The following is a 25,000-nucleotide window of genomic DNA, read 5'->3' as shown; positions in this document are numbered from 1 at the left end:
AAAGTGCTATTGTTTTTCACTTTCTTTTATATGTGTGCTAAGATTTCTTAATGAAAACCTTAAGAAGGTTCAATATTTACCATTTTGGTGATATTAAATTTATGCTTCTTTATAACAAAAAAGCTTTAGTGATAGGACAGGTGTGATTTCTATTGCTCAACCTGAGAGAAGCAGGGGGGACACTGCCAACTGTACATATTGGCTACACAGTGACCAAACCAGCTAAATGTTAATTAGGAATGTTGTTTTATTCAAAATTTAGAACTGAGATATCTTGTCATATCAAACAAGAATTCAGTGAACAAACTGAACACAACCAAATTTCAGCATTTTTCTTATCCTCACACTCTCACATCAACTTTAGCTTCAGTGAGACACCTACACTCAAAGACTTCAGAATCCGTGTTGTGCTATGACTTCCATGACATTTTCAACACCTCTGTGTGTCTGCAAAGTGAAGTATTTATGTTGCTTATTGTAATAAATTTTCCTCCTTTTTTCCATCCGAAGCAGTCTACGCTTCCACACTCATGCAATTTTTTTTTCTCGTACTACTCTTTTCTGCTGTTCTGTTCAAAATGTAATTTCTAACTTGCACTTTGCTATTATGCAGCTTCAGCGCTGACCAGTCCTGGCGTCCTGATGTATGCCTTCCATGTCCTTGTAGGAAGTAGAATCCAAGTAAATCACAGCTTTTACTTGGATTCTACTTACTTGGATTTACCTACATCTTTCTCAGTATGCTGACTGGATCACACATTGAGAACTCATAACTCCAGGTATGAAAATCATGATATGCTGTTTTGGAGCCCTAAAGCTCCATATCCTATGACATTGATACAGAGCTCTATATTTTTGACCTGTGTGCAAAGCTGTAATCTCTCCTCACCAGAGAGAATACAGTTAAGTGGTAGAACTGGTCTGCTAGTCTGGAGGTCATAGCTTCAAGTGTTTCATTTGATGCACCTCCATTTCAAAGCATGCTGATATAACAAATGCCATAGCAGATCACACTGCAAATTTTATCTCCTGTGTCTTCTTCTGCTTAAGTGTACCACTACTGTTTGGAAACCATGTGTTGACGAAGAAATTCTTATTCTTATCCTACCATTTCTTATTCTATTTCTACTCTAGTATACTTCCACATAGGCTGCATCTGAGCTGTGTTATGTTCTCTCAATAATCCGAACATCCAAGTGAAGATATTAGTTAACTTTTTGAAAAGCTAACTGTCACATAGAAGTGTACGAAATCTTGCTTGATTTCAACTTAGACTCATTTCTCATTTTTGGAAACTGTTTACTTATCTGAAAAGAAAGAATTTGTGAAATAGTGGCACTACTTCAGTGAAAGTCAAAAATGGTGAGCAAAGGTCTTGAGGTTACAGACAATAAATTAGAATAGCACTAAACTAGATTTTCATTTTTCCATCTTAAATTTTTGTATTTTCCTTTTCTGTTATGAATTTGGCTTTGGTAGTAGTTCTAGTAATATACTTCATCAAAAACAAAACGAAACAAAAAACCTCAAACCCATAGCTTCCACCTTTTGAATTCTTCAGGAAATCATGTCATTGTTCAGTCATATGTGAAATACAGTATTCATATTCATGTATGTCCAGTAATCATCTTAAATTCATGTAATGTATTCTGCAAGGTTTATCAGGTGTGACGAATTCTGCCAGGTACGTTGCTATTTCACTATATGACAATGGATCTGCCATAGCACGTTCAGAAGCCATTCAAATGCTTAGGAACTCCTGTGAATGTGGCACTGTTTGGACCTTTGGCCCCAGGTAACCATGGAGGAAACATGCCAAACTCCTCCTGATGACAGCTTCGCAGAAAGGCGTGTGACCCTTTGCAGTTGGCTGTTGACTGGGCAACACACCAAAGCACGTGCATAATTGTAGTGGTATGCTCAAGTGTTTGTTGAACTGGGAATCTGTCAGGATTTATACAAAATATACTGTTTTCAATTTATACGTTCTCACTTTTTTAAGATTCAGTACAACTTTCAGGTTAAATCCTATGGGAAAATCAAAGGTAGAAGTTGATTTTAAAATAAAAATTTAGGCTAAACATTGCAGCCCCTCCCCCAGCCAAGGGAGGGAAAGACCAAAAAGAAAAACAACTCCAGGCAAAAGGTTTTCTTTTTCCCTGAGCTATTCTATTTTATCAGTTCAGTACTCATTCAACCTGCTCTCTTTATTGTCTGGCCCTGCACCCCTAACATTAGGGTTACTACTTATTTATCTTAGCATTCAGAATGACTAAGTTGAAGCTCTGCAGGATTTGGCCAGAATTCTTGTATTTGACTAATTTTACAAACAAGCCTTGGCCACTCACATGAAGATCTAAATTCTGAAAGCATTCTGCAGTTGCATTTCTGAAGTTTAGTTGAATAGAGTTACCAGGTGAATGTTACCTTAAAAATTGATTAAGGTAAAGGCAATATTTTACAAATTAAAAAAACCAATCAACCGAACACCTTCCCCCAAAAATGAACTTCTTTTGCAAAGACTATTTTAATAAAAGGATTACAAAATACAAAAGAGAGAGAGAGACAGGTAATCTGAGATGTAATTTTGGAATGCAAACTTTTCGTTGAAATGTGCAAGCTCAAACTTAACAAATGTTTAAAATATTTGAGTTTTTCAAATGGTGCCAAAATAAACCATGTCTTTTCTAAAGACTACATATTTAGCTAGGCACCAGCAATGTAAATCTTTCAACCATTTCAAGCATTTGTTTAAAAGCCTCCCAGAACACGTGTGCTCCCAACAAAACTGAAGAATGAAATGTTTAGACCAGTGAAGCTCAACAGCTGACTTATAATCAACCTAATATGAGAACACCACTTTGTTTTTTGGACTCGTGAATGCATTTTATTTACCAATGCATGAGAAAAACAAACAAGAGAAGTCCAGCTCTGTAGACCTGATGTGAAATGGTACAATAATAATAGTCAGCATAACACTGTGATCATAGTGAGATCAATATGAGAGAAACTGTCAGTGAGAGACTTAATGTGTATTGCAACTTATTCCTGCATGTGACAAAAATCTTGTGGCACACAAATTAAAAAGAAGAAGAAAAAAATGCTAGCAGCCTTCATCAGGAAGTGTTCTAAATGAAGAAAATAACAGCACAGAAGAATCTTGACATTTAGATAGCAAGTTCATTTGTGTACATGGATTAAGGATGTTATAATTCTTGATCATTTGATAAGAAAATTTATAAAGCCATTTAATTTGAAAATTAAGGTGAATATCTGTAAAGTGTCCTGTGATTTGGAATAAATAGATAAACAAGTATGCCAGTGACAACATAATGACTTTACTAAACTATTTAAATATGATGGCTTATTCATAAGAGCTGTTTTCATGTTCCCCTATATTAATGGTTAACTAGTGAATCTTGCTTTATTGTGAATATATTTAAAGCAGAATCAAACTGACTTTATCTGTGGGATTCTGCAAACATGACTGATCTGCCTCTGAACTTTGCAAGTATCAGTAGTTTTTCTGGCACTCGTGCAGAAAACCACACTACTGATTTTGGGTTATGGGCTGAATGAAAACAGTACTAAATGACTAAAGGTTCACAGTTCTTTTCTGTTAGAGTTGATCTGTCATAATATTGTTAATTAGTGTGGGCTTAGGGAAGGCTTACTATGAATATAATTACAGTGCCGAAAAGCATTAATAACGCTTTTATCCCAAGCCAACATGATGCTATTTACATATTTTACCCTGGCATATTGCAGAAATGGCTCCCAATGCAAGCATGCTGCAGGATCATCAAGAGAAACACAGGAAATCTCTCAGGGGTTGAATATTCCTGAATATCTCAGTGCTCTTCAAAACAACAGGGACACTAATTTGACCAGTAATTACAACTGTCACCATAAGTATTGCCCATGGTGAGCCATCTTTCATCACCGGGAGGAAAACAAACTGCTATTTCTGTTACTTAATCTGATGCAAGCTCATCTTTCTCCACAAGTTGGGACAGAAGTGACTTCTCCATATCTGCTATATAGAGCAGGCTTTCTCTGCCTTCAGAACGTTTCACAGACATCAATCACTTCTCACTGAATAAACTGCACAACAAAAGCCAATTAATCTGTGTTATCATTATTGCCTATTTCTACATGTCAGATCAGAGTTCCTGCCCTCATTACACTGAAAGACAAAACTCAGACTGAGTTCACTGAGGCCAGAAATCCACCTGAAGGCACCAAGGGCTGGGCCTCTATTTCTGGAACTGCCCAACCTTTGTCATTCACTACAGCGGGTGAAGAAGTGAAAGTGTTTTGCCATTAACCCACAGAGGTGCCTGAGATCCCCCTCAGGGTGCCCGTGGGCCTCTTGAGGGTCTTCATGCCTTTTACAACAGTCACTGCAGGATTTGTTGAGGACCACACACCATGCTATGAGCAAGGAGACAGAGCCCAACTGCTTCAGAATCTTCACCTCCCAGCACAGCCAATTTCCCAAGGCCTTTTCCAAAAGAAAACAAACTTTTCTATCTGAATTTTAAAAATTGATGCCCAATTTAATTATGATTCAAAGTAACATGTGCAGGGTGATATAAAAAAAAAGCTAACTTAAAAGCTCATTACATCTCATGGTCACTTGGTACAAGATGTAAGACAGAATTAGGAAATATTTTTTTATCTTAGGTATAACATGTCAAAAAGAAAATAATGTAGCAAATTTACCATTTAAATGTACATAATCAAGTAACACCCACAATAAGAAGTATGCTGATGCTACGTTCCTAAACAAAGACAGCTGACGCAAGGGGAGGGAGGGCCAACAGCTGTGCTATACAGAGCCTGCACTCACACAGTAATTGGCTCAGAGGAGGAAGGATTTGGGGCAAGGTGAGAAATTCTGATACACATGGGGAGGAGGAACCTAGCACATTCATGCATAGAAAACAAGCCGTGATTAAGTAAACTTGCATTTCCCAAGCAACAAACAAGCTCCCTCAACACAGTTGCCAAAGGAGTAAGATGGAAAATCTTCACACGGAAAAATATGTAGTTAAAAGTTAGCTCAAAACAACAGCTAACAATAAATGTATCATTTTCACAGTGAACATAAACTAACTTACTGTCCTATAGGAATCTTTGTCAGACACCATGCTGTTCAACTTATTTCAAGGCCATAAGAAATTGCCTTGAAAAAGGGGATAATCTGGAGATAAATGATATTTCCTAAAGAAATATCATTGCTAAGGATGAGCTGTGGAATAGGAACAAGTGGTAATCAGTCAGGGAATGCATAGTAATACAGCAGCTGAACGTTCAGAAAATGGTTTTGATCTGTTCTGATCTTGCACACCCCATGATGAATCCTGAACTGGATATTATAACTGAAGAATAAGATCTAAAGTTATTACTATTATACAAGTACTAACTTAAAAGACATAAGCTTTCCTAAAGAAATTCTAATGCTTAAACAATTACAAATAGCTTGAAGAATAAAACAGAAAACATAATTACGACATCTGTTAAAGTCACAGCTTGAATACCATGCACAAATCCTGCTCTATCTTGGTAAAAACACTGAAGAACTAGAAAAGAAATAGATCAGCATGACAAGGCAAGTTGAAAACATGAGACAGCTCCTCTATGAGAGACTCGGGCTTCTGTCTGGAAGATGGGTGAGTGAATGATGAAAAATACGTAAAATCATAAGGGATGAAAAAATGGTACAAACAGGAATGGCTGTTTGATGTTTTTGTAGTAGAAAAATTAGGTTACACCATTTCCTCAAGCAGAACTGGTTCAACAGTGCTGACAGCTCAGGTGATCTTTTCTTTCAATTAGTGATCCAAGGTTCAATGAAGACAATGAAAAAAAGAGCACTGAGTTGTCTGAATGCAGAATGGGAGCACTGTAGAGAGTTGGAAGGGGCTGAGTGCTGGGTTGATGGGCTTCTGGACTGGAAGCATGAAACTTTCATCCCACTGAATACATGTGGAGAGACTTCAGTCTCACTGGCTATCTCAGGATTGAACAAAGGTCAAAAAGGAGCTCATCAGGAGTTTCTGAAGTGACCCTGGATAAATTTGGCTTGAAGGAATGCTACTCATTTCCCTGCAAGGGGCCAGATTTGTTGGGCAGCTGCCTTGAGCTGACTCTTTAGTTCGCATTTGCTTGTGTGATAAAAATATGCAGAGTACATGGAGGTATTTGGTTCCCAAATATACATCTAGGGCCAACTCTCCTATATCTTTGGGTAATGTCTACAATGACTGTGTACCTGCAATTTTCCTCCCCACTCCTCTGTTTCTTTCCTCTTTGTATGATTTTGTCCTTCAGCCTTCAAGTTCTCTCCCAGGGCACTTTGGGAGTCAGCAAAGCAGAGGGCTGGCATTCTGGCCCCAAATCCAACCAGGATGGTACTCCTGCATTGCAGAGCAATCAGAGGTCAAAATAAAGCTGGGAAAACATTCTTGCAGGAAATGTCTGAGCCACTCACCTTACAACAAATAGATGCGTTTTGACTGTAAGGTGATTTCTGAACATCTGAAGGATTTACCCTCTAGGGAAGGACAGAGGAGTAACCGAAAACAAACCAGGAAACCTTCCCCACTGTCTGAGATACCCCACAACGTCTCCAGGCTTTCACACAGCAATTTATGATTATTTATGCAGTTGTTCCTCCAGTGAAACCTAGCTATACACTTCTTTAGAAGGTATGCTGAAAATACCATGTACTCCAGCAGTTATTCAAGTGTTGTAAAAAGCTATAAGTGCATCCTTCCTTTAGATGTAGCTATGGTTATTAGTTGCAATGGGCTGTAAGTAAAGAGGAAAAAAATTTCCAACACAGTGGACAGAACTATTTCTTGAACGTAAACTTACTTTATCAATTACTGTATTTAATATACAAATACCAGACTGCAGTTTCATAAATAACACAAGGGATTCAAATTTTGAAGCTGTTTTCCAGGATTTTGCACCTGAAGCTGGAGGTATTTGAACACACGGTCAAGCTGTGCCTTGCTTGCAGCAGACTGTAGTCTAGTTACACTGATGGAACAGACTGTTAAAATAAGCATCTACATCATTTTTCATAGTACACAGAGCCACAATGCATCTGCTTAAAAACAAATATATGTTTGCAGTGAAACATTTCAACAAATTACAGAACTCAGCAGCAAAGTAGTTAAACATTTATGATTTGATTTTATCTCAGCTTGGAATGTCGCTGGAGTGTCCCACTTCTAACAACTGTTTGCTAAGTTAAGGCTTTAGTGTTTACACAGTGCTGAATGAAGCAGCCTGGTCACCAGATGTGAATGCTTCCTTAGACTGAAGCTTTCAATCAGATCACGGTCCTAATGGTCCCTGCTCCAACCTTCTTCCTCAGGACGTCCACCAGCCTTTCCAACCTGAGAGGGGGCAGGGAAGAGGGAGAGGAGAAAAAAAAGGAAGCTAATGTTAGGAATGTTCTGGCTGAAAGAGACAGTGTTTGCACTGAACCAAGCTGTCCTGGTGGTGGTCACGCTCAGAAACAAAGCACTACTGTAAAGGAGAGACATTAAGGGAAAACGCAGACAACTTACAGAAAACTTTTTAACCTAAAACCCAACCCATCTGCAGGGATACATAGCAACTTGCTTTTCTTTTATAGTATATGGAGTATGTGAATCCCCATAAGGAACAAACACAAAACGCTGTACAGCAATTGTGGCACACATACTCTTTGGTGTTAGCACAATGTTCAGCTCTTGCACTTTTAAAAGTTTGGCCAGTTCATACCTCTTCTTAAACTTAACACTTAGCTGTTGTTCCCCTTTAAAAAACACCCTGCTGTTACCCAGCAGTGCAAGATATTTTTATTGTTCAATTTATAAATTTATGCCCAAATCCCATGTGTTTTATGTCAGAAGCTCTTTCAAAGTAACGACAAGCCAAGTCTCTGATGTGCACAATGATATTTGAAGGTGGCCTGTATGATTCTTATGGAGATTACAGAAAAATTAACAGTCAAAATAAGTGGGTCAGAGAGGCATCTAATCCTTAATTTTAATGGACAAGCTATAAGCATGTCCAGCACCTTGAGGGCTTCATTTGTTCTTTCCTTTTGTAGGTAGGGAAACACAAAGGGCTATACATGTGTTTAGGGTTTTTCCATTTGCAGGCATTTATTTTCAGCATTCCAGTAATCTTGCATTTAAGCTACTTCTTCAACTTCATGGAATTCTTCCATGAAAGCTATCCCACATATAAACTATCTATACAGAGCTAGGCACTGCAAGTAATGGAACACTTTCAGAGCAGAACCAGCATATTATGCACACACCTTCTACAATGGATCAAAAAGAATCACAAGTTCAAGTAGCTGCATTCACTACTGCAAAGTTGACCATTGCTTCTTATCAGAAAAGTTTTTTTTTTTTTTTTTTTTAATAAATATTATATAACATAAGGAATGTAGATAGGAAGTAAAAAATAACATCATTTTATCAAAACTGTAAAACGTATTTTATCTAATGGCTGTATCAGAGCAGGAAAACCAGTTAACACATTTTGGATTTAATGCCACAAGTCGTGACTAACACGCATGGTACGTACTGAAACACTCTTGTTTTCCAGGAACCACAAAGTGACATGAAACTACACCTCTTATTGTACTCACCAGATGACTTAATTCCTGAAACTTGATTAAGAATTCACCACCCTAACACAATTATCAGACACCAGGAAATGTATGTGGAAAGTTCACCTGGTTCTAGTTGTTTCATAGGGATTCTGAAGAATCAACTATTAATGACTTCAATTTCACTTTTTAAGTATAGGTAAAAAGTTACTGCTTAGCCATGCCTCTCCCTCCTATTGTCCATGTACTGATTTTCCTTTTTTAACCAACAAGTGCATTTTTTCCTGTTTTGTAACATAAATCTATGGCACTGTCTTTCTGAAGGTGCTGCCCAGACAGTTCTAAAACACTACAGTTTGTTCACACACGTACAAAGTCAGGCATATTTATTCCTTAAAATGGATGAATCTTGGATGAATCCTTAAAATGGATGAACCCTTTCTGGGTTCTAACAGCTCTAACTCATAGTTACTTTTAGGTCACACTTTCCTCAGCTCCTCCTCCTGAGATGTTTCCGTGTTAAATCAGCTTCATGTGCAACTTTAGAAAACAATGACAGATCATCCCTCAATATCAACAGAAATGAGGACTTTCTACCCTCTACTTTCAGAAGCACCACTGCAGCTTTTTTACCACTTTAAACATCACTGGAGGTCCTCCCCCCCCACTCTCTCTCACTAAAACCTTCTCTAATATGCTTCAGGACACAAAGGAAAGGAGTAACATTTAAAACAGAAGGTTTGGATTGCCAATTGTTTCTTGATAAACAGCAGAAACAGCAAAATCCAAAGCCAGAGCTTATTAAAATTTCTGCTCAGTCTAAAGGAAATCACGTAGCTTACAGAAGAGGGGTAAAAATGTATTTAATGATTGAGGTTTCCTTCAGAGATGCAGGCTAGGGGTCCTACAGTAAGGCTCAGGTGTGCTCCACACTGGGATCAGCCAATGGCACTGCACATGGCAGTATGCAAGTTAGTGAGGAGCTGCCCGTGTTTGAACAGAAATGCCACTGGGATGAAAGTAGATGTCTTCTGTTTAACCTTGAAACTGTCAGGCTTCATAGAAAATAATGAGGCTTAACAAACATAGCTTCTGCTTTTCAAATGAATGATGACTGAAATAATAAAAATGAAGTATCCAGCACCAAATTCAGACCGTGCAGGGCTTATTTGCCTTTTGTTTCAGTCATGTGCGGATTTGCAAATTTATTTATTCTTTATTAGAAGAAGGAAAAAAAAAATGCAGCAGGGGATTAAGAAACTGTACCTTTGAAAGAGATTTAAACAATAATGTAAAAGAGAAACAGTAACAGCTATTTATAAGATAAAAAAACCAGAGGGCAAAATTCACCCCTACACAGACACGAGACCCAATATACCACTGAAATCCCTCTTAAGCCTACAAAATAATGCTATGGGCTGAATCAGTGCTTAATAACTCTTGATACAGGCCTCAGGGGGCTTTTCGGAAAGATAATCCTGGACTCTTTGTTCACCCAGGGCCCAACTCTGCCATTCTGACTCACACTAAGCAACATTTTTCTTTGTGAGTAATAAAAGACAGCTAATAAGACCATTTGTGTAAGTGAGGCACTACCTGTGAGGGGTGAGGATGACAGAATCACCCCTTCTTGGCCAGGCTTTGCACCAAGCCTGGTGGCTTACTGCAGGCTGCTCCTTTTGGAAAGTGAGCATCTTAATCTGCAATAAGCTAAAAGAATAGTGTGATGCCTCAAAATCAAAACTAACTGAAATGTCTCAACAGCCAAATGAGACATGCTGAGAACTACCCTGAAAGTCTAGAGGTCTGTAGAGTTTGATTCAAAATACAGAGGGCAGTGACCTGAAGAAAGCATCTTCTATTGCTTTCTGCAATCATGATTCACCTACCAGTACAGCCTCACTATATTTTACTTTGCTAAAAGCAGCACTGACTACACTTGATGGTATGCTAAGACACGGATTTAACAAATGAAGGTTTCTTTTCCTTGCGAATAAACACTTTTCTTGGTATAAACGCAGTGTGCAATATGACGCTTGGAACAACTGAGCAAAAGATACATCATTGTGAAGAGTCTTGAAATGTTGCCTGAACATGAATGTTGTCAGCTATGTTTCTCAAGACAGATTCTCCATCATTCTCAGCTCCTCTTTCAATTATTTTAAATTGCATTCTCTTACCATCTATACAGCTGACTAGAGCCTAAACAGACTGCATGATATTACATGGAATACTCTTACATAGTTCCTGAAAAGACTGACAAAATAATTTGACTTTTAGCAGATCTTCATAGAGTTTTATTCCCTTGAGCATAAACATTTCGATCATAGAATCAGCTTCAATAAGACTTAAAATTCTTACTGCCAGAGAAGTTTGTTTAAGGAGCCCAGAAGCTGGATGTAGAGTTGAAAAAAACAGTATCTACTAGTGTAACCACCCTCTCTACTGCTGACTAATGAAGAAATCCAGCTTTAAGCTGGAGCTTGGGATCAGGAAAAAATCTGAAACCATGTAAATCCACATTGCTCCTCCCACACTGCTACATTTTTGACCAAAAGAACTCACTCCAAATGAATGTGGTGGCTTTCATCCATAAGTTCTGTACATGACAGAGTTGCATTGTCACAGATCTTCCAGCGCATTGTGCCCCAGAAGTGGCCAAAACGTATGTTCAATTGAAAAGAAACCCAATGAAAGCATCCTTCAAGTAGCCTATGCCCTAATCTGCAAAGTAATATACAGACTAGCAGAAAACAATAGCTTCTACCTGCATATGGGGGGGGTAAGTGATAAAAGCAAAATCCTCCTGGATTTTGAAATGCTATATGAAGGCTTATAAACCTAAACTATAACCCTTAGTTATCTTTCCAATAGATAAGATTAGGTTTAGGCTATGAAGATGGCCTTACTTGCATGATATCTAGCTTCTTCTGGAATGTGTTTTGCGAACACAAATTCCCTTTAGAAACCAAGCATTTAAAAAATATATTAGATAAGTACAATGCATTGGACAAAAGCATTGCAAGCAATTTAGCAGCTAAGCTCAGTGAACAACTGACTGTTCACTGAGGGGTCACACAAAAAAATTCACTTAATTTCACTTCAGTATGAAAAAAAACAACTTTTTTCTCTCCTTTCCTTTGGTTTTCCTCTTGGATATGTTTCACTGAACTCTGCAGAGTATTTTTGCAAAAGTCAAGGAAACTAGTGAGACAGAGAGGAGAGGCTGCTTTGAGAAAAGCACCTTCCTAGAATTAGGTGCTTGGTTAGTGCATCATTTACTCTAGAGGTGAGAGGAAACTGCTTCAGATCTGGGTTTTGTAGAAGTGAGCCAGACTCCAGTGGCTTCCCTCTTCAGGAAGCAGGACTATGCTAACATTGGGTTCTGAGGAACTGTTTTCAGTTTCAATTGTGGAAGCTGTTCTCTTCGAACAAAATGTTTAAATATTTATAGCACCAAAGCCTGGAATGTACAGGTAAGGCCTTGCAGTAGGTGGCCTGCCATGCTACAGAGGCATCTCTCTCTTGCCCTCTGTGTGGGTGAATGAAACTTTAATTATTCTTACTCCTAAATTTAAATATTATTTTTGTCACCATAAAAACCTGCCTTTAGAAAAACAGTAAGTTCCAACTGATTTACTAAAAAACATAACCTGGCTGCATGCAATGGGTCATATACCAAACTCTAATAATTCCTTCGTAAACCATCATTCTGTTAATGACTACACTGGCTCAGAAGGACCAGTTTCCTAAGTGCCTAACCAAGTTTCCTCTGCACTTTTTGCATTGGATTCTGGGTATTCAGCAGCAGTTTTAAACCTGATGCCAGAATTACTGGGTAGAATTCTGTGCCCTGTGGTAGACAGGTGGCTGGACTGACTGATATAAATAGTCTTAAAAGATAAGTCTTAGAGACTGATTTAGCAGCATCAGCAAACTCTAAACTGTGGTACACCACAGTGTTGAATCTAATTACTCCAGACACTGCAGCCAATTCCTGCCTGACCAACACTGGTTGTAATGTCACTCCAAAATGTATGTTCAATTAAACTTACAGACCTTAAATTTGGCTCGGCAAGCCATTCTGTCTCTGAAAAGTCCTGTCACAAAACAAGCATTCCTATTAAATCCCTTTCTCAGCTCATCTTCTCAGCTCAATGAGTAATTCTGTATATGATTAAACTTAGAAGCAAATACAGCCAGTTGGGCTCCTGACAGCAGACATATTTCAAAATAAACCGGGCTTACACAGGCCTTGGCTAAAATATTAAGCCTTTATCTGTGGTCCACAATAACTAATCTTGTCACATTGTTTGCTTTCTACCTTCTGTTTGGAAGATTATGAGCTAGCTCACCATTACTATTCACCTTGTGCCACCACCAGCAGCAGGAAAAGTAAGTGATAAACGCAGTTGGTCTGTTTTTACAGTATTTCACTCTACTTTGAATTACTGTACATTGCTACACAGAATACTGTGTACAGAAAGTACAGAATAATACAGAATCAGCACTTCTGCATCTGTGCCAGGTTTTATGCCACCTTGTGAAAGGTATTGCTCCTTTGCTTTCAAATACTTTCTCAAGACAGCATTCACCAATTGTCTAAAATAAATGAAGTTATAAGAAAGAAAAAGAAACCCTGAAATTATTATGCTATGGCACCATCTGCTTCAGTAAACTGAAATCTACAGTATACTTGCCCTTTAGAACAGACAGAGACCTGTACTGCTGGATCCAACTTTCAGATCTAAGCACATGCCTGGCATTGAAGAGTTAAGAAACAAAAAGTAATTGAAATAGAGAATATATTGGCACACTGGAGGCCAAATGATACTCATCACATTATTTAATCAGATCACAGAACTTCACCTAATTACCACCAGCTTCAGTCCCACAGTTTATATACTGGTTTTATGCAAAGTTTACTACTTTTACTTGTGCAAGAAAACCCTTTTTTATACCTCTTTCCATAAGCCTGGAATGCTTTTAGTACTGACAGTTATTGTTTCCACTCTCTTTGTATCACAATCTCTTTCTAGAAGAAATCTTGACACATAAGCCTACACTTCACTGTGACAGCACTTCCACATAGTTTGTGCTGATATGACTAGGCAAGGATCTCCTAGATTTTCTTGCAGGAACTCTCCATCATCTGCCTAAGAAAAGCCAGCAGTTTTACTTTATTGCTAATGTATCTTCACCACAGAAAGTATTCTGTCATAGTATTTATTCATCTCAAAAGAGGAATAAAATAAGCTGAGAAGAAAGCTGATACTTCCTATCAACTCCTGAAGAGCACTAGTTCTGCCATCTGGTAATAATGAAAAGTATGACTAGAGAGCCATGACTTACAGGCTCGCTTATTCTGTCTCTGAACAGTTCCCCACCTTCTTTTTTTGAGAGCAATACAGTCTCAGAAAAGCAAATATTCTTTCATTTGAACACTCACAATCTGGAAGGATGGTCAGAAATGTTATGTGTTTAAAAGGCAGACATCAAGCCTATTTTGAATCATGCACATTTTGCATGTGGCAAAAACAGCATGCAGAGAAGGGAAATGACCTGCTGAAGCTCAGTCAGACAAGAAGACAGAAAAGACCTGCAATTGTGGTTTTTTTTTTTCCTAGTTTAACTTTATACACAAGTAGTTTTGAGCTGGACTGGGTTCCTCATGTGCGTGCATGCATGCACACATATTTTAGAAGTACGGGCATAAATGCCTACAGAATTAAGAGTCTAAAATTGCTGGGTACAGAGCACAGTTCTCTTGGCACTTGGCACTACTTAACCCTCTTATTCCATATTCAGCTGAGACATACTTCAGTAAATGCAGAAAGGACCTTCTTTGAAGCAAGTTTTGTTTTGTTGTAAATTCTTCTTCAGGAATATTAAAAAAAGGTCAAAAATCTAATGCCAAAACAACTAATATGCTCAAAACAAAGAGTTAGGATTTCAGATGCAGGAAGAGTAGTTTGATAATACTTATAAGAATCTGTAGAAAATGGGGTTACTAAGAGACTCTAAACTTCAAAAGGATCAGTATGAGGTAAGTCACCTTATTACACCATTCTGTGTATTTCTTATAAGCCTTCTTTGTAGGGCCAGGTCTGAACCTCTCAGTTGCCAGTCCCACCACTTTTGAGCATGTTCTAGTTAAGCAATGCTTACAGCGAGTTCATAAAATCTAAAACACTGATGCACTGCTCAGGCTGTTTCCCAAGTCCACCCCACCAAAGCACAACCTTGGCCGACCCCCCTTGATATCATAAGCAATGAAGACAGCATCAGCTTTTCATGATTCCACAACCATTTTACAAAACCTGATGCAGTCTTGCTGGCTCTAGGCAGCACTCAGCTATGTTCTGTCTCCCTGAGGTGGTTGTGACCAAGAGCAATCTGGAACTTGTGGTGAAAAAATTCCTTCCCATAAAATACTGTCAAATTCCTGCCCTATACATTAAAAGTATCACATTTAAATAGGTTTGATGTATTTCAATATACTTTCTCTCTTGTGTAACTCATGTGATGCTGTCCACATTGGAAAGATTTTTGTGGAACTGGAAAGATCAAAGAACTGTAGAAAAGGGTTTGGATGCAAGAAGAAAGGATTTAGTGGAGCTCTCAGTTGCGATAAGCCCTTCATAACGGGCTCAGACTGGTAGCTGAGCTCCCCACCTGTCTGATTGAAGACAAGGATGCCCAAAGACTTCTCCTGGATGCATGAAGTCATCCTCCTAAAAAATATTTCTAGAGAAAATAAGAGCAGTCTTTCCTCACTAGTGGATCAGCAAAAAAAACCCCAAACAAACAACAAAATAACCAAACATGCATGAAACATCCTCTCCTTCTCTTAGTAGGACAGATAGATGAAATCAGCATGAAGGTTATTGAAGTGATGTTGCAACGGAGTCCTATGTGTAGGGACAAAACTAGAAAAAATGCCTCATTGCTCATTCACACATAAAAAATGGGATTTTAAAATATTAGCTGAGAATCAGCATCACAAACTGAAGTGTCTTCTTCAAATGTGTAGCGTTCCTTAAAGCACAACCAAGACTTTCCACCATGTTACCAACCATTTGAAGCCATATAAAGTAAGTAAAGAAGTAAAGAAGTAAAACCAAGTCTTCCCACTTTTAAGCCTCAGTGAGCTACCTGCAGAAGCAGGCACCTAAACTATTTCCAACATTCTCCTGCAAGACAATTCACGGATATTTTTTTTGCACTGGCGTCTAGGCCCATTTTGCTACATTTTCCATGCAACTGGAAATGAGTTTCAGTGTCACATTTCTGTTCTCTTGCTTCTGGGAGATGAGAGAATTCATGAGTGAGGATGAATTAGGAAAGAATCAGTGCTCCTGAAGCTAATTTTGAAGACAGCTTTAATTTTTCTCAACTAGTGACCTTCCAGACTCTAATCTTGCTAGCAATTCTGCCTGGTGGTGACATGAATGAGACTGATATTAAAAAAAAAAAAAAAGGCTTTTAATTTCTGCTGATGCAAGCATAAAAATTTGGCTTTACATCAAAACTTCTAAAATTCTTGAAAAGCATTAGTGTTTAAAATCAGAGTACTTTCAAATGTCTTTTTTGTAGTTTTCTGTTTAGGATATTCTTTTCATTATATGTAGATGTGCACTTATTACACCCTTCAAATCATTTACATGATTATATTGCTAAATAAAAATATAAAGTAATAGAAACTGATATATGGAATAAAGTGCAAAATACAGTCATTTTATTATTCATATCTCCAATATCTGCAGCGTCTTCCATCCAAAGGATGAATTTTGATACTTTCTACAGGTAAAAATTCTATAACCTGAAAGAGAAATGATAAAATTTGGTCCTAAAGATTTATGTCTTACGGCAACTCAGTCTTTAGTTGTGTGTCCTTATATTTAACCCACGTATAGCAGAAAACTAGAACAGGCAATTATGGGGTTAAAGATGTTGCTGGTGCTCATGTCTAGAAACACAGTTAATACTGCATTTAAAAAAAAAAATCTTGTTTGAAAAATTAAATGGCTTTTAAAACATTTGGCTATTACTTAGATGACTTAGATTAGAAACATGAACAGTTTGTATATACATATACATATATACATACACACACACACACACATATACTCATTAAAGAACTGGTACCTGCTTCAGTAAAGTACACTTAATTTTAAGGAGTGGGAGAATATTCAGTGATTTCAAGCTTGCTTAAAATTAAATACTTCACTGGTTTGGGTCTTCTCAATTATTTTTATCTGATGATGACTAATCCAGCAATTCTCTAAAAGTTTATATGTATTTCAGAAGCTTCAGCAAGCCTGGTATTTCTTGTTCAGCTCTGCACATAGATTTACAGTATTCAGTCTTTTGCATATGTTAGGAAACAGTATGAGCATTAACAGAAATACCGCAAATTTATTTTTACTCCCTCAGCCAAGCCACAAATAAATGACTCCTGCAAACAAACTAAATACTATTTAGTAACGGCAATGCAAATGCCATTAATTTATTTTATTTGGATATAAAATATTAAAGAAAATGATTATTTGCTGTGATACTCATTTTATCATCTTGGTAGAAAAGCAACTCTGAGAAAAAGTTCTCTTTCCTTTCTTCAAGGAGAACTCAATCCGTTTCTCAAAGTTATTAAATATTTTTTTCATAGAATAGTTATCTATAAACTTACAAATACTGTGTCAGAATGCTTCCTCCTATTGGGCAAACAACTTCAAAATCTAATTTGTTTGTGTTATTGGCCTTACTAAATAATGGCCTTTGCAAGTCTGGTTTATACCATTTATGTTAAATATGCCAACATTCTGATTTTGCACTGAAGTATTCCACAACAAGCTGATATTATACAATACAAACCCAAGAGCTAGCCAATCCAGTTTACTGAGAGTACTTAGTGTATTTTGCTACTGATAAATCAATAAAACCATGTTGTAATCTACAAACTTCCATCTCTGTGAAGCAGCTATAAGCAAACTGCAAATGAACACACAGGTCAAAAACTAGGATGCAGTGATTATGTTGACTCTGAAAACATTTGACTTTCATAGAATACATTCTAGTGTTTGAGAGAATGAAGTTTCAGCACTGCTTATATTTTCCTGAAAGACAGATGATAAATATTCAAATGATAATAAATATTTGTGCTTATATTGTAACTACCCATACTTTAAGAAAAGTATTGCACTGCAATCCACAATTTACAGAGGTTAAGTAAGTGTAAATCATAGCTACACAAAGAAAATAAACACTTTGCTTAGACTGCACACTCAGTTTTGTGTTCTTCATCCACATGAAAGTCGCTGCAGTCAATGGACATCTTGGTTGTGCAAGTAATGCAGGAAAGACTTCTCTGTATTTCTACTTTGCTTGAGATTTTTTTGCCTTTATTCTGCTAGGTGTTCATGATCGATGCCAGGATAACGTACAGATGCTAAAGACCTAATCATTACTTATGACACACAAAGCATCCATAAAATTCATATTTCACAACCTACTGTGGCAGTACCACAGACTACAACTTTTGGTATTGAAACCACAACATCATCTACAAAGGCCCATCCTCCAACAAAAAGGAGATGACAGAAGACATTATGAATCATTAGTACATTCAACCTCCACACTGCAGAGAAAGCCTGACAGTACCTTGGACAGGATTTGTAACAACTATAAGGGAAGGGTGCTTCTAAACCAGCCAAAGAGTTTTTGTGTTACTCAGTCAGAAGTTTTTCACTTGTGATAACACAAGCCTTCTCTTCTCTGAGCTGGGAAGCTATCAGTATTAGAGACAGTTAGAATCTGCAGCTCCCTCCATCCCAGTCTTCAAATGCTAACTGGACTGCAATAGGGAACATGTAATTCAAAAACTGGCAAGAAAAGCGTCATCCAATTAAGATAGTATCATTCAATGCTGAACACACATTTCACTCCAGCTTTGCAGAAGTGATGTATTTCCTTCTGAACTGCATGAACGTTGGGCACACCAAGGAAAACAAGATCCACTTGGTGATACTGAAACATAGCATATCAACAAAAGTGGAGAATATGCCATGAGTGACTGAATATGTTCAGCTCACCTTAGATTTCACACTAGTTCAATAATTTATTTCCTCAAAACTGAGTGAATTTTAAACTGATTTTACTCTGCTGAATTTCTCTGAAGTTGAGCACAACCTCACTGGCTTACTAGATGGTTTTATTACAGCAAGTAGGTATCTCTATCAGACTTTTCAATTCATCATTTCACCAGGCATATTAGTGTAGTCTGAGTGGAATTTTTCTGAGAAAATTCTCTGGTAGTGCAGAATTCCAAGTATTTAAATAAATTCTGTCCCTGCTATGTACTGTTTTCAGTTAGATCATACATGACTTCTTAAATACATTTCAATTATTCTTAATTCCTCACTAAACCTAATTCCTTAAGCAGACCACTTCCAAGCCTATTACTCCTAAACCTGATAATTTCACACTGCCTGTTTTTGCTACCCTTGTTAATAGTAATATTTTCATATAAGACACGATATGCTTGTTACTACATTTTGCATTTCAGACTCTCTTATGTTCCTCTTCATGCCTTGCATGCCAAAGAAACTTTACATCAGCTCTGCTGCACTGCAGAATTCTTTGGGGTATGTGGTAGTTTTGCGTGTCTGGGAATCTTCCATCTGGCTAGTGTGGGTTTCCTAAACACTATAAAACCCCGCCTGTGGAGATTGTATATCTCTTATGGGCCCCATGGAGTTTATAATCTGCTTTTAATCATTGCACAAAGCAGCCAACACATCAGTTCTCATCAAGCATTTTTTTCCACTTTGAATATCCTTTAATGACTTTTGATCCAGTTCTGAGAGTCCAGAGCTATTGCTGATTTTCATTGGTATCCTGACTGCTACAAGATTTTCCTCCCTCGACTCCTTCCATGCAAAGTCTCATAACCATTGACTTCTACTGCTTGCTACAGTAAGTAGCAGATTCATAACACTTTGCTCTCACTTACTGGTCTTTTGAATATAGCCACCAGCATCTGTTTCATAGCAAACTAGAGGTCAGATCCTTAGTCAGGACAAATTAATGCAACTCAGTGCAACAGAGCTAAGCCAATTTACTGTAAGTAAGAAAGTACCTCTATGTTTACATTCTTCAACAAGTCACCAGAACTTCCTTTACATTTCAAAATGCCAGCATCAATTAAATTCCCTATACGATATTAAAAGATTACCAACTATTAAATCCCAGAAGAAATTCACAGTAGCAGACAATGTGGTGGTTTCATTAAAAGCAAAATCACTTTTGACACAAATCAGTGAAACTATTAAAATCTATAAAGTTGCACTTCTCATTGCCAGTAGTTGACATGATCTCATGTTCACCAGAACGTATTTTTGTAAGCTAAAAAAAATAGCAGTTTAGCATAGACAGAAGATCCAAACATCTAAATGTATCATCTTGATAAAATAAGAAATCAAGTTATATTAATTCTTTTGAAGGATGAAAATAAAAGACATGTATCTTCAAATTAAAATAAAACCAATCAAGTTATCTGGCATTTGGTGTTACATCCAAAACAAATAGCTCTAAGTCTGGGTGAATGTGCAACTTGTTTCCTTTGTGTAGCGCTTCTGCCTGCAATTTCTAATTAACTAGCTCTATTCTTATCTACAACAGGAGACTGAAAGCATACAAGCCACAATATAGACTTCAACTAAGTATACATAGGTATGATTTTAAAAGGGAGACAACTAGTTAACAACATTTGCATATAGCAAGGAGGCTCAATTGGTATAATAAACCAGAACTGCTTGCTTTTAGCCTGCTCCCTGCATAGTTGTGCTGCACTGAATACAAACTGTACATTAAAGATACCATGTTTGCTGTTAAAAATCTCCAGGGACCTTAGACCTATACATAAAGATACTTATTTTACTCTTTTCTGAGACACTGACCTGTATCCTCATTTAAAAATGAACACTCCATCTTTATGTTATTAAATCTTTGTTTTGATCTATTAGTATTCACCAAAGTGCCATTTTACACAACCCCACACTGAATAGGCAAGGCTGGAGGTAACCATCTGCAGCTTTAGAGGCTGCGTTTGAATTGATGAAAAGAGCTTTGTGTTTTCATTGCCAAGTTTGATTCTTCCAGTCATTAGACATTCCCCTCAGATCGCATCAATGAAGCGGACTCTCTTACACCCATGTGTTAAATTCTCTTCTCCTCATGGTTTCCTTTGCCAGCTATACTCCAGAAAGACTACTGGGTCTTAGCCACATTCTTCTCACAGCTGTGTTAAAAAACAGCATCAGAGCGTCTTCCCAAAATCCATATGTGTATCTGGTCAGTCCCCTGTCGGAAGGTCACCTCGCATTGTGGTGTGATTATTCAAATATTCATTCTTGTTCTTGAGCTGCACTGCTCCGATCATTCTGAGAGAGATTAGGCCCTCCAGTGAGCACTGGAGAATGTCCTGGACATCCATGTGAAATGCACACGGCTCCTGTACTGGCAGGGCAGATTAGCTTTAATTGCAGAAGGGGACTCCAATCACTTAGTAAATGCTCAACCGTAATTTTTTCATTTCTATACTCTGGCAAATGCTGGTAAGAACTGTTTGTTTCTGCTGTCTTATTGACAGACTTATTTATCAGCATCAGCTAAAAAGCAAAACTATGTGAGCAACTCTGATAACAGAGAAATCATGTTCAGAAATGCTAGAGGGAAACCCAGGACCACTCATACATGGGCGCATTCCAACAACAGTGAAAGCTAGGTGGTCAAACGGCACACCTTAGGAGGTAAAGCAAATTAATGTTATTATAAATTGTGGGGTTTTTTTTGGTGAGAGGCAGTAATTTTTTTTTTACTAAAACCACCTGACTGTTTAGAACTAGTTTATTTTTTTCTTGTATTCAAAATATTGATAAATTTTATCTAATCTGTAACTAACTTTCCTGAGCTCCTTCTTAAAAGGAAGAAAATAAAAAGACAGTTTCTTTAATGGTCAGTTAAGGAAAAAAAAAGTAAGAATTTCTGCTTTATATTTTAGCACTGCACCATTACTGCATGATTGTGTGTTTACTTTTAGAGGACTACATAGAAATTCTACATGCATACCCTCCACTGCCATCTCCTGCACACAGCTATATGAGCGTGCAAAGGCTGCATTCACAAATGCAGAGCTACACTTTCCTGAGCCAGAATCATTAAACTGTGAGAAAAAGAATAAAAGCCTTGATAGATAAACTGCATTAAAATTCACTCTAGCTGCAAAGTCATTGCAGAAAAATTTCCTGGAAAAAAAAATGCATCAAAAATGGCCTCAACCTTTAGTGATAATTGGCTCATATTGATTTGCTACTACACCATGATCTCCTCTGATCTCACTGACACTGGTAGCCATTCCTCAATCCCAGAGGCTCCAGTGGGAAGGCCAGTTTTAAAACACCTCTCTTCCCTTGCTGGCAGAGGCATTAATGAATTTGCCAGGTTTTACGGCCACCTTCTCCACCTCACTGCTGAAGCTGCAGCAGCTGACTCCTGACTCCGGCAGGACACACTTGCAAGGCTGTGGCACTGTGCCAGCGCTCCTTGGGGTCCTGCGCCTCTGTATTTGTCCTTTGTAAATGTTAATGACACAGTCAAAATCAGAGTATAGCATCAGTTAAAAATCTTTAGAGTCCTGCAGATTTTTTGTTATTTCCAACTGAAAAAATATGTACTACGTTATGCGTACATGAACATGTATTTATTTACACACACAGCATAGTTCAGATGTGTATTTGATTTATAAACCAGAATAATACTTTCTTCAAAGTCTAATATATATCTTTTTAGTGTTTCAAAACCAAAATACATTCAAACAAATGCTACTAAATCTGTGCAGCCACTCTCCACCCATCACTGTTTTCTGTTTCATACCATCCCTGTCTGCTTCACAGGCAAGAGCACACATCCATCACACTGCTGTGAGCTGATGGGAGATGTTTACCCTTTTTCAGTGTCAACAGAATTTGACTACATCTACGTTCACTATAAGCAGATTCCAGTATATTCCCCTTCTGGTTCCCAGCTGCTGTTTCATGTGGGACAGGATCCAGAAATTTTTTAGATGCCTTGTGTCCTGATCACAGAGAGCCCAGGACCACTGTTCTGATTTGGATCTTGCACTTAGAAAGCAACAATTGCAAGTAAGTACACAAATTAATGAAATTATGGACAGAGAATCAATTAGCAAAGACACAGCGAGCATGAATAAATCACATGATACAAAGATACAAAGTACACTCTATTTCAACATTAATTACTCCAGTTATATTCTTTTTTAGGGAAGCTCATAATTATTTTACTTGTCTAATTTTTAACTGTAGTTACTTATTCAGATATTTTACTGAATAATACCGAGAAACTATTTTGTATAGTTGCTAAACGTGTGTCTCATGTCAGAATTAAATGTTACTTAGGCATTTACAAGAACAAGAAGTCAGGTAAACAGACATTTAAAAACCCTGCTTAGGTGATGAATTTTAGCATCTCATTTCCAATTACAATAAGCACGATCTTATGACTGCTAGTAATTAATACCAGCGCAATTAATATCATGAAGCCTTTCAGCTGACAGGTTTATAAATGCTAGTTCCTTTTTGAAATGTAGAGCATCCTACATCTTGGAAATAAAAAGCTAACAAATGAGTTCCTGCCTAATTGCCAAACACTGATTTGTATGAAGCAGTTGAGGCTACAAAGGAATTGGGAATTCTCAGCCCGGTTTCCCTGCTGATGAGTAAGAACTGTCTGTGTAGTTCTCCCAGAGGTGTCAGAGGAATCTCTATAGTGTCACACAAGGGTTCTTAGCTCAAAGTAAACACACTTTCCACAAACTCAGCTGCTTAATCTGTTTGCAGGTTGAATTATAAGATGGGGGTGGATGACTCTGGGTGCTGGGAAGACGCACAGAGCATTTCCACAGTTTCTTGGTAAAAAGGGCATGCTATTGTCATCAAAAGACTTCACCCAATTGTTTAATTTTGCTATAGGCTCAGCGGTCTGATCTCAGCAATAATGAAAACTAACCTGATCAAAAATTTCCCAAGTACTTGAGCATGTTAAATTGCATAAATTCTTTGCACTACAGCAGTGCATCAGCGCAACTTTAGTTCAGGTTGTGTCTGCACTTCTGCTCCATGCACTCTGGTTACACAGGATTTAATAAGACTTCTCCAAAACAAAAACAAAGCAAAAACCTTCACTTAAATGTAGATTGCAAGTGTTTATAAATAAAAAGAAGCAATAGCAACTTTAAAATTACGCACTGTACAGAAAGGCACTACCAATACTCACTTTTAGGCGCTGTAGTTATTTTTCATAGTTTTTTTTTCAGCAAGCACATTTAATGCATCTGTTGAAGTTTCAAATGCACCTAACTAGTGATACTAAAGACCTGAATAATTCCCAGTCATTGGAGGTTTTAAAGTGATGACTGAAAATAAGAACTTTCATATTAAAAATTAATGAAAAATACTAATATTAATTATTTTTTAGGTAGATAAAAATACATTAAAAATAATGATATAATTTGCATTTTGTTAAATAGGAAAACTCAGTATGATTTTTTACTTACTCAAGAAGAACTCTCATTAGGTCCCTGCAATATATTATCAGCCAATTCCTAGTTGCTCTTGAAATACACTGCAGACACTGAAGTTGAAAACAAATATAGACTGATGAGAAAATTTGCATCAGTTCAGCCTTCACAACCTTGGAAGGGTGCTTTGAGGCTAAGGAGTGGAATACAGAGATAAGAAGTGCCAGACTTTGAGGAGGCACTGCCTACACATTTTCCTATTTCCAAGAAATCATTCTGTCAAAAACTTACATGCTAGCAATAACTATCATGACAATAACGACTTCAGTAGAGATAAACTTCGAGAATTACACTTTGGGAAAGAGAATATCATCTCTGCTCACCCATTCAGAGACTTCCTGCTGATTTCAGTGAGATTTTGAAGCTACTCCTAAACAAATCCAACAGCATTTCCTGTTGAATGAATCCTGCCCCATATGTAACAGACAAGAAATCATGAGAGAGCCTTAAGATTCCACCCTGCAGTTTTAAAGGTAAATGCTCTGTTGTCATCGGAGTGCCATGGATGTAAATCATTCAGTGGGAATGGAAACATTTTCCCTGTACACTGCACATGCAGAAAGCAGTTTCTGTAACACAAGTGAAAAGCATCCTAACCGCCACAGCACTGTTAAAATCAGCTTCTTAGCTGAGTCAACAACAGAACAAGAAAAAAAAAAGGAAGGAAGGAAGGAAGGAAGGAAGGAAGGAAGGAAGGAAGGAAGGAAGGAAGGAAGGAAGGG

The 25,000-nt window shown here is 37.6% G+C and overlaps 1 protein-coding gene across 6 annotated transcripts in view; it reads right to left on the bottom strand.

Moving 5' to 3' along the window:
- Positions 1-322: 322 nt before the first annotated feature.
- Positions 323-25,000, bottom strand: part of MIPOL1 (mirror-image polydactyly 1) — a 175,195-nt gene continuing 150,517 nt past the window's right edge. For 5 of the 6 annotated variants that reach the window (XM_042813682.1, XM_042813685.1, XM_042813684.1 and 2 more), the window contains one exon: positions 323-7,412. In XM_042813682.1, coding sequence (XP_042669616.1) covers positions 7,346-7,412 — 67 coding nt within the window. In that variant the 3' untranslated portion in view covers positions 323-7,345. Of the gene's footprint in view, positions 7,413-24,254; positions 24,332-25,000 lie in introns of all 6 variants that reach the window. The other variant, XM_042813686.1, reaches the window with a different exon arrangement.

Source organism: Centrocercus urophasianus, unplaced genomic scaffold, assembly GCF_019232065.1.
Source record: "Centrocercus urophasianus isolate 14NV4802_14NV808 unplaced genomic scaffold, USGS_Curo_1.0 seq_14, whole genome shotgun sequence".
In the NCBI taxonomy this organism is placed as follows: domain Eukaryota; kingdom Metazoa; phylum Chordata; class Aves; order Galliformes; family Phasianidae; genus Centrocercus; species Centrocercus urophasianus.
Note: the sequence above shows the minus strand (reverse complement) of the source record. Positions and strands in the feature narration are given on the sequence as shown.